The sequence below is a fragment of the Choloepus didactylus genome, chromosome 1 (genome assembly GCF_015220235.1).
Source record: "Choloepus didactylus isolate mChoDid1 chromosome 1, mChoDid1.pri, whole genome shotgun sequence".
Taxonomy (NCBI): domain Eukaryota; kingdom Metazoa; phylum Chordata; class Mammalia; order Pilosa; family Megalonychidae; genus Choloepus; species Choloepus didactylus.
This window is the reverse complement of record NC_051307.1, coordinates 100,522,792-100,538,709: the sequence shown is the minus strand read 5'-3', so window position 1 is coordinate 100,538,709 and position 15,918 is coordinate 100,522,792. Positions and strand designations below refer to the sequence as shown.

The window sequence follows — 15,918 nt, the reverse complement described above, 5'->3', positions numbered from 1 at the left end:
AGAGTATGGTCTCTAATAAGGCCCAGTAACAGGCCAAAAGCTATTTCTCAAAAGGAGAGTAGTCATCTGCAGAAGACGGTAAGGCTTTTCTCCAAAATCCTGAGTCTGTGTTGTAATTCTCCTACATGAGCCTGCCAAAGACTCCAGACAGCATATCTATTTGCCACTGACACTTCCAGCACCATTGGCTCTGCTGGATCATATGGTGCAAGTGGCAGGGCAGCTCCTATGAGCCTGAACTTGTTGTAGAGCCTCCTCTTTTTCCAGTCCCCACTCAAAACTAGCAGTTTTTTGGGTTACTCAGTAAATGGTCCAGAGAAGCACATGAAAATGAGGACTGAGTTGCCTCCAAAATCCAAAGACTTCAACTTTTTTTGGCTGTAGGAGGGGTCATATGCAATAGTTTATCCTTCATCTTTGAAGGGATATCCTAGATCACATAGCTATAAATTACATGACAAGTTGCTTGACTCCAAGTCCAATGACTTTCAACAAAATAAGCTACTTCAGATAAAGAAATTAAGGCTCTATGAGAATAAAGCATTTACCCAAGGCCCAAATTTGTGAGTTTGTCTTAGGGAAATATATGCATTAAATAAATACTTTTAGAATTATTGTACCAATGAAATATAGATTTCCTTCCTAAGCCAGACGTAAGGTTTAGGCTAAAGTTGAAAATAGCAGGGCCAGTTTCAATTTGTATATCAGATATGTTTGCCCTTCTTGATGGTAGGCCCAAAGATTAAAGATAAATACCCTAACATTTCTGTTTCCTTCCGAATTTATTGTGAAGCAATGCAACTGGCCTAGGTCAACCTATGCATCCCATGATTTCTGCTATTTCTTTCCAGTTCTTAGTTGGTGATACCCAAAGCAAGCAGTTCAAAAGGAGCTTCATTTCAGATGTAAGAATCAGAAAATGCATTCCAAGTGTGGTGCCCTTTTTTATACACTTCCTTTGGCCTAGTTGGACTGTTCACCGGAAAATGCCCTTGTGCGTAGTGATCTTGGGCCATTCATCCCTATAATTGCTCTTTATTGCCTGCCTCTTACCCCCAGCTCAACAGCACACTATGAGATAGTCTCTCTACCTTTTCTCCCCACCTAAACTTATATGTAATGGTTTAAAACTTTTTCCTAAAAGGTAAAGTACCTTTTTTCATAAGTAGGCTTTGAAATAGGTATTACAAACAGAAATTCTATAAGACATTTTTGATTAAATCCATTTTCTGGATAGAATTTTCAAAAGTTTCATTAAGTCTTCCAAGAGGTCCCTAAGCAAAGCAAAGAAAGATCCCCTCTGCCTTATCCTACAGCTCTGCAGCAATTTCCAAATCAATCATGTCTGGATTGTTTTACAGTAACTTAAATATCATTATTTGATTCTAGTGCTCATGGTGTCTTTCTAAACATCGTGCAAATGGCTCATTCTTTGTGATAATATTTCAGAAGCTGACATCATGCCTAGTCAGCATCATTACACATATAATAGAATCTATTTTAAATTGAGTTATTGCTTTTGCAACAGAATTCCAAAAGTCAACTTTCTGCTAAGTGAAATAGCACTTTTTTTCATCATTCTAATCTCACCCCACTTGTTAGGAGGGAACCACCTTCCTCTTAGACTCATATACCCATGTGGAGCAACTCCTGCTAGGGCAAGACTGCTGGCCCCTTGCCCCACCCTTTATTCACCCCTTCCAGGGAAGGAAATGTGACTTATTTGATTTGTCAGTTTGGGAAGAGTAGTTCACCCTGTCCTTCCTGTTTTTGTTGGATAAGTATGACTAGTTGGGTAAATTTGTCTCATCCAGGGAGGAGATGGAAGGAAACCCTTTCAAATGCAGATGTAAAGCCAAATTTACATTCAGCTTTATCAGTAGGGATGAAAATGACATTTTGATGTCTATGCATCAATCATTCATATCTTATTTCTCTATTGTTCCTGAATATGGAGTGAGAAAAAGGGGACAATATGCATTGACCCCTTAAAAGTACATCATCATTCAGACTTAAGGTTCCTTCACCCTAGAACTGTGAAATTTGAATTTAAAAGCCTAATGGTCTGTTTTAAATTTAAACATGACTCTGTGGACTTTATTTCCCTTCTCATCCTTCCTAGGGTTTTGATGAGTCTTTTTAAGTTTATGCTCACATAACAGTCCTTTCAAGCTTGCATATATTTGTCCTCCTACAGCTATACTTTAATTTTAAATTGGGATATCCAAGACTGCCAATTTCAGGGCACCTTTGGAGCCCTCAAATGAGGTGTGATCTTTTCTCTTGTGGAATACCAGCGCACTTTGAATGTCACCATACTGGATTGCTATGTCTACATAGGCTGTATAATAAAAGTTAGCAACTTAAGTCAGCAGTAAGCATGTTATCTCACATTTTTTGTGGATCAGAAATCAAGAAACTGCTTGTCTGGGAGCTTCTCGCTCAGCATCTCTTACAAGGTAACAGGGAAGATGTTGGCCAGGGTGGCAGCCATCTGACTTGGGCTGGAGGATTTACTTCTAAAATAGCTCACTCACAAGGCAGATGGCAGGAAGCCTCAGTTCCTCAGCTGTTGGCAGGAAGTCTTAATTCTTTGCCACATGAACTTTGCCATAGAGCTGTTTGAGTGTCCTTAGGAAATGGCAGCTGGCTTCCCCCAAGGAAATAATCAAAAAAAAAAAAAAAAAAAAATCAGTGCAGAGTCTGCAATATCCTTCATCACTTAACCTTGGAAGTCTACATCATTTCCATACCATGTTGGTTACAGAGGTCCGCCCTATTCAACGTAGAGGAAGACTACATAATGATTAAATTACTGGGACCATCTTGGAATCTGGCCACTAAACGCACCTAAGCTTTCTACTATAATAATTTAATTTCTTGTTTTACTAAGTGATTTATATTACTGAACTATTTAAAACAACAGCCTCTGTTAGCTATTACTGTATCTTCCATTTTTGCATAGTACTTCTTGTTAGTGGAGCTACATGGCCTTAATAGGGGCTGAGCATTTTATTGGCCCTTCAAGCTATAGCAACAAATCAGACTTTTGTTTTTAGGGAACACCCTCCATACCCTGACTCCCAGATTTCTTTCTTTGGAATTCAAAGCCATAAGCAGGATCAGTAAAAGTTGTTGTTATTCTCAACAGTTGGAAAAAAATACTTTTAAGTACACATGAAACGAATATTACAATTTATGGAGGTTTAGTCACATAATACTTAAAATTTTTTAAAGCATGGTAATTGTATAGGACATGTTCTCAGACCATGATTTAATTAAATCCATAACAAAAGGATATTAGGAAAAAGGCATTTCAAACATTAAAACATGATTATAAAGAACACATGTATCAAGGAAAGTAATAATGAAATAAGGATATATATAAAACTGAATGAAAGTAAAAACACTAACAACAAAAATAATATAAATTAAGAATGGATTAAAATTATTGAGCTAAGCATCTAATTTAAAATGTTAGGAAATGAAGAGCAGCATATACTTAAAACACATAGAAGAAAGCAAATAATAAAAAAAGCAGAAAGTAAGAAAAAATTTTAAAGAATTAACAAGGCCAAATCCCTAACAAGATTGTTCAAGAAGGGAAACAAAATATAGAAAGTACAACTACAGAACATAAATTTTTAAAAACTACATAACTAGAGATTGAAAAGCAATTGAAAAATGTTATACCAGTCAATTTGAAAGCTTAAATAAAATGTATAATTCATTTATCTAAACCCAACTCAGTTAGTGCAAAACTGAAATGAAATGCATTCTGTTTAAAATCTTCATACAAAGACAACACAAAACTCACACAGTTCTTTAGGCAATGTCTACCAAATGTGATGAAGGAGATTATTGCAATAATTTATAAACTCTATTAAACAACCAAAAAATAAGATGCAATCCCAAATTCATTTAATGAGAATAGTGTTATCTGGATACCAAAACCAAATAAGAAGAGAACAGGAAAAGAATATTACAGGCCAACCTCATTCATGATTATAGATACAAAATTCCTACACAAATTATTAGTGAAACAAATCCATTAATGTATTAAAAAGATAATGTGCTATTATATTGGGTTTTTCAGAGAAATGCAGTATAAAATTAATTTACTTTAGAAAATCTATTAATGGAGTTAACAATTTAAAGATATAAAACTATATCATCTGAAGAGATGCACAAAAGACATTTAATAAAATTCAACACCCATTAGTGATCAAAATCACTAGCAAACTAATAGTAAAGAGGAACTTTTTAAACAAGTAAGGGACACCTATAAATAAACCTAAAACATTCTTGAGTGATACCTCATATAACAAAAATTCAACCCATGTTGGAAGTTCTTTATGGAGAAAATTATAAAATTTATGGGAAGATGCTAAAAGTGACCTAAAATAGATGGCCTTGGATTGTGTGACCCAGTATCATAAAGATTTCAATTCACTCTTAATTGGGCTATTGTTTGGATTCAGTACAATTCCATTTAAAACTGCAATAGGATTTTCCATAGAACCTGATTAACTGAATCTTAAATTCATAAATAACTGAATATGCATATAGACAAAAATGAAACAGGATTCCTTACTTCACCCCATAAACAAAAATTGATTTCAAAAGAATTAAAGCTTAAATGTGAGAAGCAAAACTACAAAAATTGTGAGGATAACAGAGGAGAATATCTTCATGGTATAAAGGTACAGAATGAATTATTAAACAAAATATAAAAATATAAAAACACATTTAAAAAAAATTAAAGATTTTCATAAAACACACAATGAAGAAGACTACAGAATGGAAGAAGGTATTTGCTGACAAAGCTTTGAATGCCAAAGCCTGATATCCATAGTATATGAAGCCCTCCTACAAAACAATAATTAAAAGAAAAACAAACTGATAGAAAAACAGATAACAGAAGTAAACGACCATTTCCAAACAAAGAAATTCAAGTGGCCAATAAACAAATGAAATTTTAAACAACTTCATTAGTATTCATGGAAAGCAAATTAAAACCAAAATGAAATATGATTTCAAGTATATTAAAATTGCAAAAATTAAATGCCCAACAAGGGTTTGTATTGATTTGAAATAATAGGAACTGTCACACAAGGCTTGTTTATTGTGTAATTTGATACAACAAAATGGTCTGATACTACATAGTAAAATTAAGTTTAGGCACAGTTGACAATTCTACTCCTAAAATTATACATAGAGAAATATTTAAATGTGCACCAACATCAAGTATAAGAATATTTTTCAGCTGGATAGTACATAATAAGAAAAGAAAAAAAAGGTAAGCTTCAAATTTCCATCCATAGAATGGATAAATAAATTATTGCATATTTGAAGAATGAAATATTAACATTGAAAAGTAAATTGATAAGAATTCATATATTTTTCCATTTAAATAAAATTCTAAAACCACCTAAACAACAGATTTTTGAAGATTAGATGCATAGGTTTTAAGATTATGAAGAAAAACAAGGGAATGATTAGACCAAGATTCAGTGTACAAATTACCTCCAGGACAGAACCATGAGAGGGATGCAATTTGGGAAGGGGCATATGGGGGACTTCTAAGGTGCCAGTAATATTTTATTTCTTAAGCTATGAATCAATAGAGTGAACAGATAGAGTTAGAGATCCTTTTGTGTGTGAGAAATGGTTCACAAAAATTTTAGATACAATTATTCTAACACTTATTTTAGAATGTGAAATACCTTTATATCAAAAAACATAAAAGTTCTATAAAATAGCAGCTGATGATGATTAAGGTTATGTTTAAAATAACTACTATAATACTCTTGATATTAGGCTGATGGATACTCTATACACTTAAACTACTTTTGGAATATTTTAGAATGGTGGGTTGTTTTAAATACACATACAGTATTAAACATGTCATACTATTATTTTGTCACAAGAGGGACTAAATAGTCAGAAAGTACAGCTTTTCCATTTGGTCTTCAGAATATTTCTCTTTCTCAACATTTATTTTTCATAATTGTGTATTCCTTTCAGTGCATCTGTTATAGAGAGTAGTACTATTATGCTTATTTCATATCCACAAAAATGTTTAGATAAATACTAGCTTATTGGATTATTGCAGTTTTTGTTTATCATATGGAAATAACTATTTTCATTTTTGTATTAGTGCTAAGATTTTTAAATACTGAATGGATTTTTCATATATATTCATTTCAGTTATGTTTCTTATTTGATTTTAAGATACTTGTGAAATTTGCAACTGAATTTGATAAAATGAATTGAAGTAACTATGGATCAATTGCTAGAAGAAAAAAGATTTGTAACCTAGGCCTCTACTTTAGCCACTTGACTAGTGGTTTTCAAACTCTTCTCTAAGTACCCATATAGATGTTTGTGTTTCTGGAAGTTCTTTAGGGACCATTATATACGGGGAGGAGGGGAAACCCCTTTGCTGGGACAATTCTACATGTAACTTTTTAGATAGCATCATCTTTTATAAAGCTTTTATTTGTAGAAATAGTTCCTAAGCTAGAAATGGTTTAAAAATCACTGGACTATCTAGTAGGAAAGAATAATATCCATTTAAATGTGTAAAATGGTTTCATATGTGTTTTTAGTTCATTAGCTCTTTTTAATCTAAAATGTGAGCTCTAAGAGCTTATTAATGTCTTATTCACCACTGAATCATCAGTGCAGATAATAAATATATATGGTTATACACAAAACAATTAACTATTATTTAACAAATAGCTATTGTAGATAATAAATATATATGGTTATCCACAAAACAATGAACTATTATCAAACAAATAACTATTTTAAATGAATGAACAACTTCCAAAGTTAGGCAACACAGATATTACCTGAATTTTACTGAAAAGGAAAGAAGCTCAGTAACAAACTTGCAGAGAAACACAATATTGGTAAGTAGAAGAGTCAAATAGAACCCAAGTGTTTCATCTCTTGCTTCCCAATAATTTTTAATCAAATCTGGAGGGAAGAAAGGAAGGAGAGAATGGAGAAAAAGGGAAGGAAAGAAGGAAAACAGTTTACTTTGCTTTCTACCATACAATACCTATCTCTTATTTGCTTGAGCAGGAAGAGAAAACAAACAGTAATAAAGCAAGAAAGAAAAATGCTATATTCATTTATTTTATTTCATTTTTGAAAAAATAAATTGATAGTATTTACCATTATATGTTCTGTTCTAATTTATGATGCATTTTTCTCTTTTAAAAAGTAAAAGAACTATTTTTTTCGTAACATCATCTCAATCTCAACCTCTCCTATAATGCCTGTGAGTAGAATAAAGAGACTTTCATTTATGATATGGATTATTTTACCAAATAAGCAGATTTTCACAGTGTTAATATTTTTCTCACTTAAAATCTATTGGTTCTTAAGAGTTCAAGTTCTCTTAATTGTTTGCAATTTTTAAATTTTTCTTACATTTAATGGCACCCCACCCTTCCTCCTTTCCCTTCCCCTTGGTGCCTCACTGCACCCCATCAACTAAATGCTGTCCTGGGATTGAACTGACCCATTCCAGCTGGAAAATCTGCAAAAGAAAGCCTGAACACTACAAAATCAAGGAATATCAGTCTAAGGAATAATGTGCCTTTCTTCTTAATTTACACTTCTATGAATTTTACAAAGCAATTCTTTAGAGCAGTACTTCTCCAAGTTTGGTTCCTAGACCAGCAGCATCTGCATCACCTGGGAAATTATTAAAAATGAAAAAATTGGGGGCCCCACCAGAGACCCTCAGGTGATTCTGAGGCATGCTAAAGTTTGAATACCACTGTTTAGAGTATTTTAAGATTAAATTTTAATCACAGTACTAATTAAATGTTCAAGGAAAACACAATTCCGTTAAATTTCTGTAAGAGATCTGATTTTCCCTACTTGCCACTCCCTTCCTCCCTCTTCCACCCAGCCCCCTGACCCCCACCCCACTGGCAATGAGAAAAATTTAAATTTGTCAATGTTAAAGCATCACAATTTCTTTATATTAAGTTTTTGAAATGACTCAGGGCTAAATTCTCTGTCTTTTCCAACTCTTCCAATTTCCTGTACAGCTCCCCAAGATGACGTGTGGACGCCAAGGGTGTGTGAGGGGAACATAACATGACCTGTAACTGCAGATTCCTGGAGGTTTGGCTGTGATTCCCAGGAAGCCTGTCCTGGTATCATCAGTGACAAAGGGTCCACTTGACCTTTCTTTACTAATTCCTTCTGGAAAACACATCCATTCCCACATACCTCATAGGCTTGTACAGGCTTCTAGGGTACTTCAGTGTCCTGGGAAAGCCAAGGACGGTTCAGGAGAGATTACTCAGGTGGATATGTACCTAAACACGTTTGCAGTTTAATCTGTTACATCAGTCTGTGGAATACCTTGTGATATATTCTCAAGTGGGAAGTAAATACTTTCAATTTTCTCTTCCAGTTATCTAACATGTCTCCCCTTCTAGGGCTACATTAGATTAACTGCTTTGTTAAACAACTCCAAAATGTCAGTGGTTATTCACATAAAAGTTTATTCCTTGTTCCTGTCACACTCCAGTGTGAATCTGTGGATTGGAGAGGGAATTGCTCCGCACCGTCCCTCAGGCACCAAAAACCTTCTCTCTATTGACTGTACCATCCCACTCTACTCTCTGCATCCAGCTGGCAGACATGACAAAAGAGAGAGCATAGAGCAAAATGCAGTGGAATTTTATAGGCCACTCATTGCCTAGAACTCAATCACATGACTCCACCCAATTGAAAGGAAGACTGTTTGTCTAGAATAATATATGGAACTTGGTGAAAACATAGCAATGTCTTTTCCCCAGGGACTGGGAAGTCAGTACACACAAGCCACATTGCCCTTTTTCCTGTCATCTCCTTCCCCTTCTTACAAACTCTTTGAACACCTGAAAGTGGTGTGATTTTTCACTTCCTCTTTTATTTGCCTGGGACTTCCCCTAAGCATTTTCCTCCATTCTAGGGTGGTTTTCACCTTACGCCTTCCCTGGAGTGAAAATGGTGGAATATTCAGCAAATGAATTTAAGGGTTAAAGGAATGAAAATAATTCAGTTTAATACTTTCTACATATTAACCACATTACACTTATAAACCCTAAATCTCATAGAGCAATGCATTAGCTTTCTATTGCTGCCCTAATAAATTGCCATGAACTTACTGGTTTGACACAATGCAAATGTGTTATTTTTCAGTTCTGTGAGTCAGAAATCCACTGTGTTTTCACTGGCTAAAACGAAGATGCCAGTAGGCTACATTGCTTCCTAGAGGCATTAGAGGAGAATCATTTCTTGCCCATTTGGGTAGGTGACAGAATTCAGTTTCTTGTGGTTATAGGACTCAGGTCCCCTTTTTCTTTCTAACTGAATACTGGCACCCCAGCTAATAAAGCTGTCACATTGCTTGCTTCATTGCCCTTTCCTCAATCTTTAAGGCCAGCAATGGAGAGTTTAGTCTTTCTTACATTGTATCTCTCTGGTCCACTCTTCCTCAGTCATATCCACTTTTAAAGACTTATGTGATTAGATAATCCAGGATAATCTTCCCATCTCAACGTCTTTAATCTTAATCATATTTGCAAAGTCCATTTTGCCATGTAAGGTTACATCTTTATAGATTCTAGGGATTAGGAAGTGGACATCTTCAGGGGGCCATTATTCTGATTACCACAAGGAAAATAACTGCTTAAATTAAGGTCTACTAATTTACTTATATGACTAAAAGGAATAAAACATATAAAATATATAAAGGAGACACTTTTTCTTTTAACAGCCATTTTTTATAATTACATCAAAAGACTTAAACATTACTAATATGCAATTTCTCATGATTCTTGGCTAGAATCAAGAGTTTTATGCTAATTTTACAGTTAACACACTTTTCATTTGGTCATCAAGTTGAAAAATATGTAATCAATTTAGTACCAAGAAATCCAAAATTGTAAATAATAGACACCATTTAATAAATTGTGTTTTCCAGAAATCAAAACAACAAATTAAAAAATGGAGGCAGGGATGTGGATAGGTTTGGGATAAATATTAAATATGTTTTGCTGAAATTATCCGCCCTCCCTTTGAATTGACTAGATCAAATTGTTACCTAGGTGGCAAAGGCCTAGAAAATGACACATTTAATCAGTGTAGATAGCACTGCCTAGCAAAACCAAGAACCAGCCTGGAAAGGAAGGTGGATGTGAATCAGCAGAAAAGAAAACTGAGTTCAGTGAAAAACATAATATGGCCCTATTCTTATTGGTTCCTTTGAGGGTAATTAAACTCCATTATATCAGGCCCCATGGCTATTTTTAATCATCCCTGTATATAAAGCACTGAGCGCAGTGCTGGGCATATTGCAGACACTAAATAATTATAAACAGAATGTATGAGTGAAAGAATGAATGAATACTTTTCTGGGCTATCTCTATGCTTACCTTTAAATTACTTACTTTAATTAGAATTAATCAATATTTATAGAATTCTGTATGTGTAAGTTACAGCAATAAAAACCTCTTGTGTTTCCATTGTTCTCTGAAATTTTTAGGGCTTTTTAATACATTATTTACTTGATAGTGATAATAGCCTTAGAACATTGAAAAGATCTGCTAGTTAAAAATTTGCCATCAGCAAAATAAGAGATTTTTTCCTCCCTAACTTGCATTATGAAATCATTATCAACTTTAGAGTGTTTAATTTTGAGTTTTTGATGCAAAAGACCATTTCTTACTCATCTTTCCCAATTCAGCCGTGAAAAGAACCTTTATAGATAGTAGGTACACAATATATGATATTAGAGAAAAAATCATAGGCACTGAGATTTTCATTCATTTTTGTTTTTAAAGTATGTTGTGTATATTGATGATAAATGCAAATAATTAGAAAAGAATTAAAGAAGCTATTGAAAAGTTTCTGAAACAAATCCTTTTCAACTCTTCAAACTATTGAAAACGAAAATAGTTGTCTTGTGAATAAGTCCTGTATCTCTGAGATACTAAAGCAATGAACTGTATCATTGCTGGTCAAAAAAAAAATGAAGCAAAAATTCTCACATTTGGTGGGGAAAAAAACCTTTAATATTCTTTCCCATTCTAAAAGTTTGACAGCTGGTCATGTTCTTTTTTCCGTTCTGGGTGCTTATTGCATTTATAGTATGTATAATATTTATATTATTTTTCACTTATAACATGTATTAATTTTTCATGTATATTATAGGTCAATAAAAAGCCTACCAAATCTTTGTGTCAACTACCTTTAACTGGGAGACAGGTCACCTACATACATAAGACTTCTTAACTTTTCCTACCTATTTCTAGCTTCACTAAGGGGAGTCAAAATTTCTCTTAATTACAAAGCCAATGAAAATTGTACACTCAAAGTTCAGGGACTTCTCTTGTTAGGATTTTGATTTGACAGAACTTGTGATGACAATAAAAAAATCAAACCAAAATTTTAAAAATTTTCTTCCATTAGGCTTCTTACTGTTCTGTGGTTTAATTTAAACCACATTTTTAGTTATGATGAGCACTATTTTTTTTAAAAGAAGATTTGTCTCAGAGAATATATAAACAAACATTGATCAACACACACAAGAGCTTCTCTGGATGAAGTTTTAAGTGGAGACATTAAAGTCACACTCACTCCACATTCAATTTTGGCCTTAGTACCCTTCCCTCTCCCACCACTATCCTCCCCCAGGAGAACCACTCCAAGACAGAAGTTGGGGAAAACCACTGATCTAGTCCAATCTTCCTTGATTAACAGAAGAATACAACAAAATCTAGAGAGGGAAAAGAGATTTCCCAAACTAAAGCACCTATTAGCAGATTCATATGGTGGGAAAAACATTCCCTCCAAAGATGAAAAGACGTTTTTCATCTGGGCTCTACTGCTAATAGGCTGTTTGTTTTCGGATAAGTTATTTAACCTCTCTAAGCCCCAGTTCCTCTGATCTGTATGAAAAAAACAGAGCAAATGCAATTATTGATAATTTGCCTTTTAGCTTAAAAATTTTTTCCTTGGTTTATTTCAGGAAAGTGGTAGATCATCCCAAGAAGCGATTTGGTATTCCTGTGGATCGGATTGGTGCAAACCGGCTTTCAAATTCCAGAGGCTAATTGATTCCAATGGTGAGTATGATATGATATGTAACAATTCATGTAGGTTTTTGATTAACATTTCACAATTGATCTGCCCTACTTTATCTATCTCCTTTTTTATTTCCTAGCTTATAAATTTCCTTTTTCAAACATTTCATTACTTAATATATAACTAATTAAAGAAGCAAAAGGATGTCTTAGATTTGTCACCCTAAAAATTAATGATTTAGCTATTCTTACAGACTTCTATATAATTATTAAATTTTAATATGCAAACATGGATTAAAATTCTAATTAATTAATAAACCATTTTCATAATATACATAATGTGCAGAACTCTCTGTTATGAAGAAGACATGTTCCAATGACACACATAATGCCAGAAAATAAATTACTGGAATTATAGCTATGGATAACATGGAACATAGGAGATAGATTCGTGTAACAGAAAGAATATTAGTCATGGAATGAGAACACCTAAGGCAAATGTTAGTTCTGTCACTCATTCATTATCTTTTTCCATCAAAGTTACCTTATTTCTCTACGTCTTGCACATTTAGATAATCCATAGTTGCACTGTAAAGATAAAATTAGACGTTAATAGAGGTCCTAGAATGTATTGAACACACAATACATACAAGTATCAACAGTTCTGGAAATTTACTCAGTGTTGGGCACAATGCTTAGTGCTTTACATGTATTGCTTTATTTAACCATCCTGTTCCATAAAGTAAATACGATTGTTATCTCCAATATGTTGAAAAACAAGACAGCATAAGGGACAAAAGTGTCAACTATAGAGGTCAGGTTTGTGGATTTAAATCCCAGGTCCTTCATCTGTTAGCTATGTGATCTTGCTTAAATTCTGAAGCCTTCCTCCATAAAATGGAAATTATAATAATTCCTACCACATAGCCTTGTCCTAAGGACTAAATGAATTGATACTCATTAAGCACTTAAAATACTGAGTACATAATACTTACTCAGAAATCATTTGTTGTCCTTGTTATTATTATACAAATAAGTGAAAAGGCTTAGATATGTTAAATTAACTCACAGTGCTACATAACTAATATGTGGTACAGTAGAATTCAAACCCAGAATGTTTAAGTCCTAAGCCTATATTTTAAACACTATAGTAATTATCCATATTATATGTTTAAACATTTAATGTTTGCTGAATACATAATCTTGGCAATATATTTTCTCCCAGCAGGGCTTATAAAGGAAGCTTCTTCCTTCCCAAACAGATAAGACAACCTATGACCCTCCTATCAATATTGAGGCCTCAGAGCATTTCATTAGTCCTGACCCTCTCTTAATTTAAATCACTTCATTGTGTCCTCCCCAAATTCTCTAAAGTCACATTGAGGAGTCAATATTTCATCTTAACTTTCTCATTCTCAGAATGACTTAGCTGAAAGAAAATTTGTTCGCCATGGAGTTCTTGATCAATGAAGTTATGTGATTACTGAATATTGCCAAGAACCCTGCTATTTGAATAGCACCATCTTCAAAAACTCAGATTGAATTTTCTTTCTTTATATTTGGAGATATACCAAGTAAGATCATCTCATCAGGGCTGTTGACAAGCGCCACGTTATATTTTAGTAGGAACTAGCTAATTGCTGTTAAAAACCAAGTAACTTATATCAGGGTCACAATCCTACAGTTTCTACATGTATTCAAATATTAGAACACTGAAGTTAAAAATAACTAGGTTTGTTGTGGTTTCCACAGCTGCCCTCTCTCCTTTACCATTTCTAAATTCAACTAAAACAGGTTACGATAAACAAATTACCCAGGAAACACATTTTCATATGATGTTTTCACATGAATTTTTAGACCTTAGAAACTCCTGATTATTCCTCAACTGTAAAAAGGGAGTTGAGTTAATATGTTTCCTCACTCTTAGTTGAAATCCAAATTAACATCTTGTGTGCTTCACTTAACAGATTTGTTGAACATAATGACAATCACTGTCCTTATTATTAAAATCTCAACATAACAACACATGAGAATAGGTTTAGAAAAGAACTTAGTATCACATATTTTCAGTTTCCATTTTACAATTATTGTGGGTTCATCTTCATGGATGGCTAAACCATTATGTTTCTCTTCATTACTTCTTGCCACTGTCATCACAATTTTTAAGGTTTTTTTTTTTTAACTTCCTCATGTACAGTTTCATGTTTTATACCTTATGAATAATAAAAGCCATAGCAATAATAATATATTTTTAATTTCTATTTAACTTTTCAGTTATTTTTGGTATATTCTTTCTTGTTGAATTCATTTGAATTAAACGGGATGTAATATATACATCATTTGGCAGATAATAATTTGAGTAATTAACATTGTTCACACAGTCATGCAGCTAAGAGGAGATTCAAGAAAAATTTCATTTAATGCACTGCCATATTTTTTTCAATAAATGAGGAAACTGGGACTGTGTGAAGAGAGTGATTTGCCCAAAGTTTTACAGATGATCAGGCAGAGCAGGAGGTAGGACTGAGGTCTCTGAATCTATAGATCAGAATTCTCTCCATGACCCATAATTCCTGGGTGCTGGATGCCAAATTCAATGTTTATACATTTCTAAGACAAACAGAAGAAACTTTGTTTCACTTCTGTGGGGTCTGATGTATACTCCTTTGGAGAGGGTTTATTTGCAGTTTTTCACCCTTTGGGTTTCATCTTAGGTGCTCACACTAAAAGTGAAATTTGCATCTAATTGTGGAAGTTGTGCTTGGTTTGAGAACAAATGTTTTACATAGTTTCCAGCCCAAATATCAATTCCTTCATAAACATATGTTTTGAGAAGGAAGATAATCCAACATTTACACAATGTCCTCCTAAAATTATTAATACATTGGTCCCTAATTTTGAGTTTTTAATATGCCTCAGATCTTAGCAACTCAGAATTAGAGGGGTATTTTGTCTAAGGTTCAAACTTCTCTAGAAGCAATTAGCAAGTTCTAGGTCTCAGCCAATGAAATCAGATGCAGAATTGATGAAATTTGGTAGAAACATGGTTATTAATTGGGCTGCCACTTGCTGCCATATGCATTAACACGTTTCTTTTAATACTGTGAAGTGCATAGTGCTCTAGTATACCAGCAATTTTTATTTTAGAATATTTGAGAGTATTAGTTAGAATATTTTTATTTTAGGATATTTCAGAATGCTGGCAAATTTTATTTTAGCATATTTTATTTTATAATATTTTAGATTAACACCATCATTCAAATAAATTAACAAAACTTTCAAATATGGCATAAATATCATACTTAACTCCAAGTATGTGGTTAGACTCTCTTAATACAAACAAAATATTCAACAAGTAGCAATGTGTTATCACAGTAGTAAACAAAAACTAGTAGTCAGATTTTCTTCATCTTTCTGTTGCTTGTCATGGCAACATCTTTTGAACCAAGATTGAGATTTAAGAGAAATAGAATATAGTAGCTACCTGAAGGAAGGAGGTGTGGCAGAGGCCTTTTGTAATTTTTATTAAAATATGAGCACAAGAGCCTAGCTTATACACTAAAAATACTCTTTTTAGTGCATTTTTATCTGAAATTATCATTTTGCATTATTGTTTCTGCAATCAAAATATGTCATATAAATGAAAGCTATGGTGAAACATCATTATGCAATTAGAGTTTTAGTTCATCTCAACTGAAATCGATATATTTCCACCTGAATACAGAGTTCTCATTAGATTTAACAACTTCAACTTTCACTTTTTCAGATGAGTCTTCCTTGGGTGAAATGTCACAGAACATGGAACATACTTCAGGCA

At 33.4% G+C, this 15,918-nt stretch overlaps 1 protein-coding gene across 1 annotated transcript in view; it reads left to right on the top strand.

Annotated features, from left to right (window-relative positions):
- The window catches only part of OSTN (osteocrin), a 31,512-nt gene extending 15,610 nt beyond the window's left edge, over nt 1–15,902 (top strand). The window contains exons 3-4 of the mRNA XM_037843923.1: nt 12,047–12,143; nt 15,868–15,902. Of these exons, the coding sequence (XP_037699851.1) occupies nt 12,047–12,131 (85 nt within the window). The 3' untranslated portion in view covers nt 12,132–12,143; nt 15,868–15,902. The remainder of the gene's footprint in view (nt 1–12,046; nt 12,144–15,867) is intronic.
- Nucleotides 15,903–15,918: the final 16 nt, after the last annotated feature.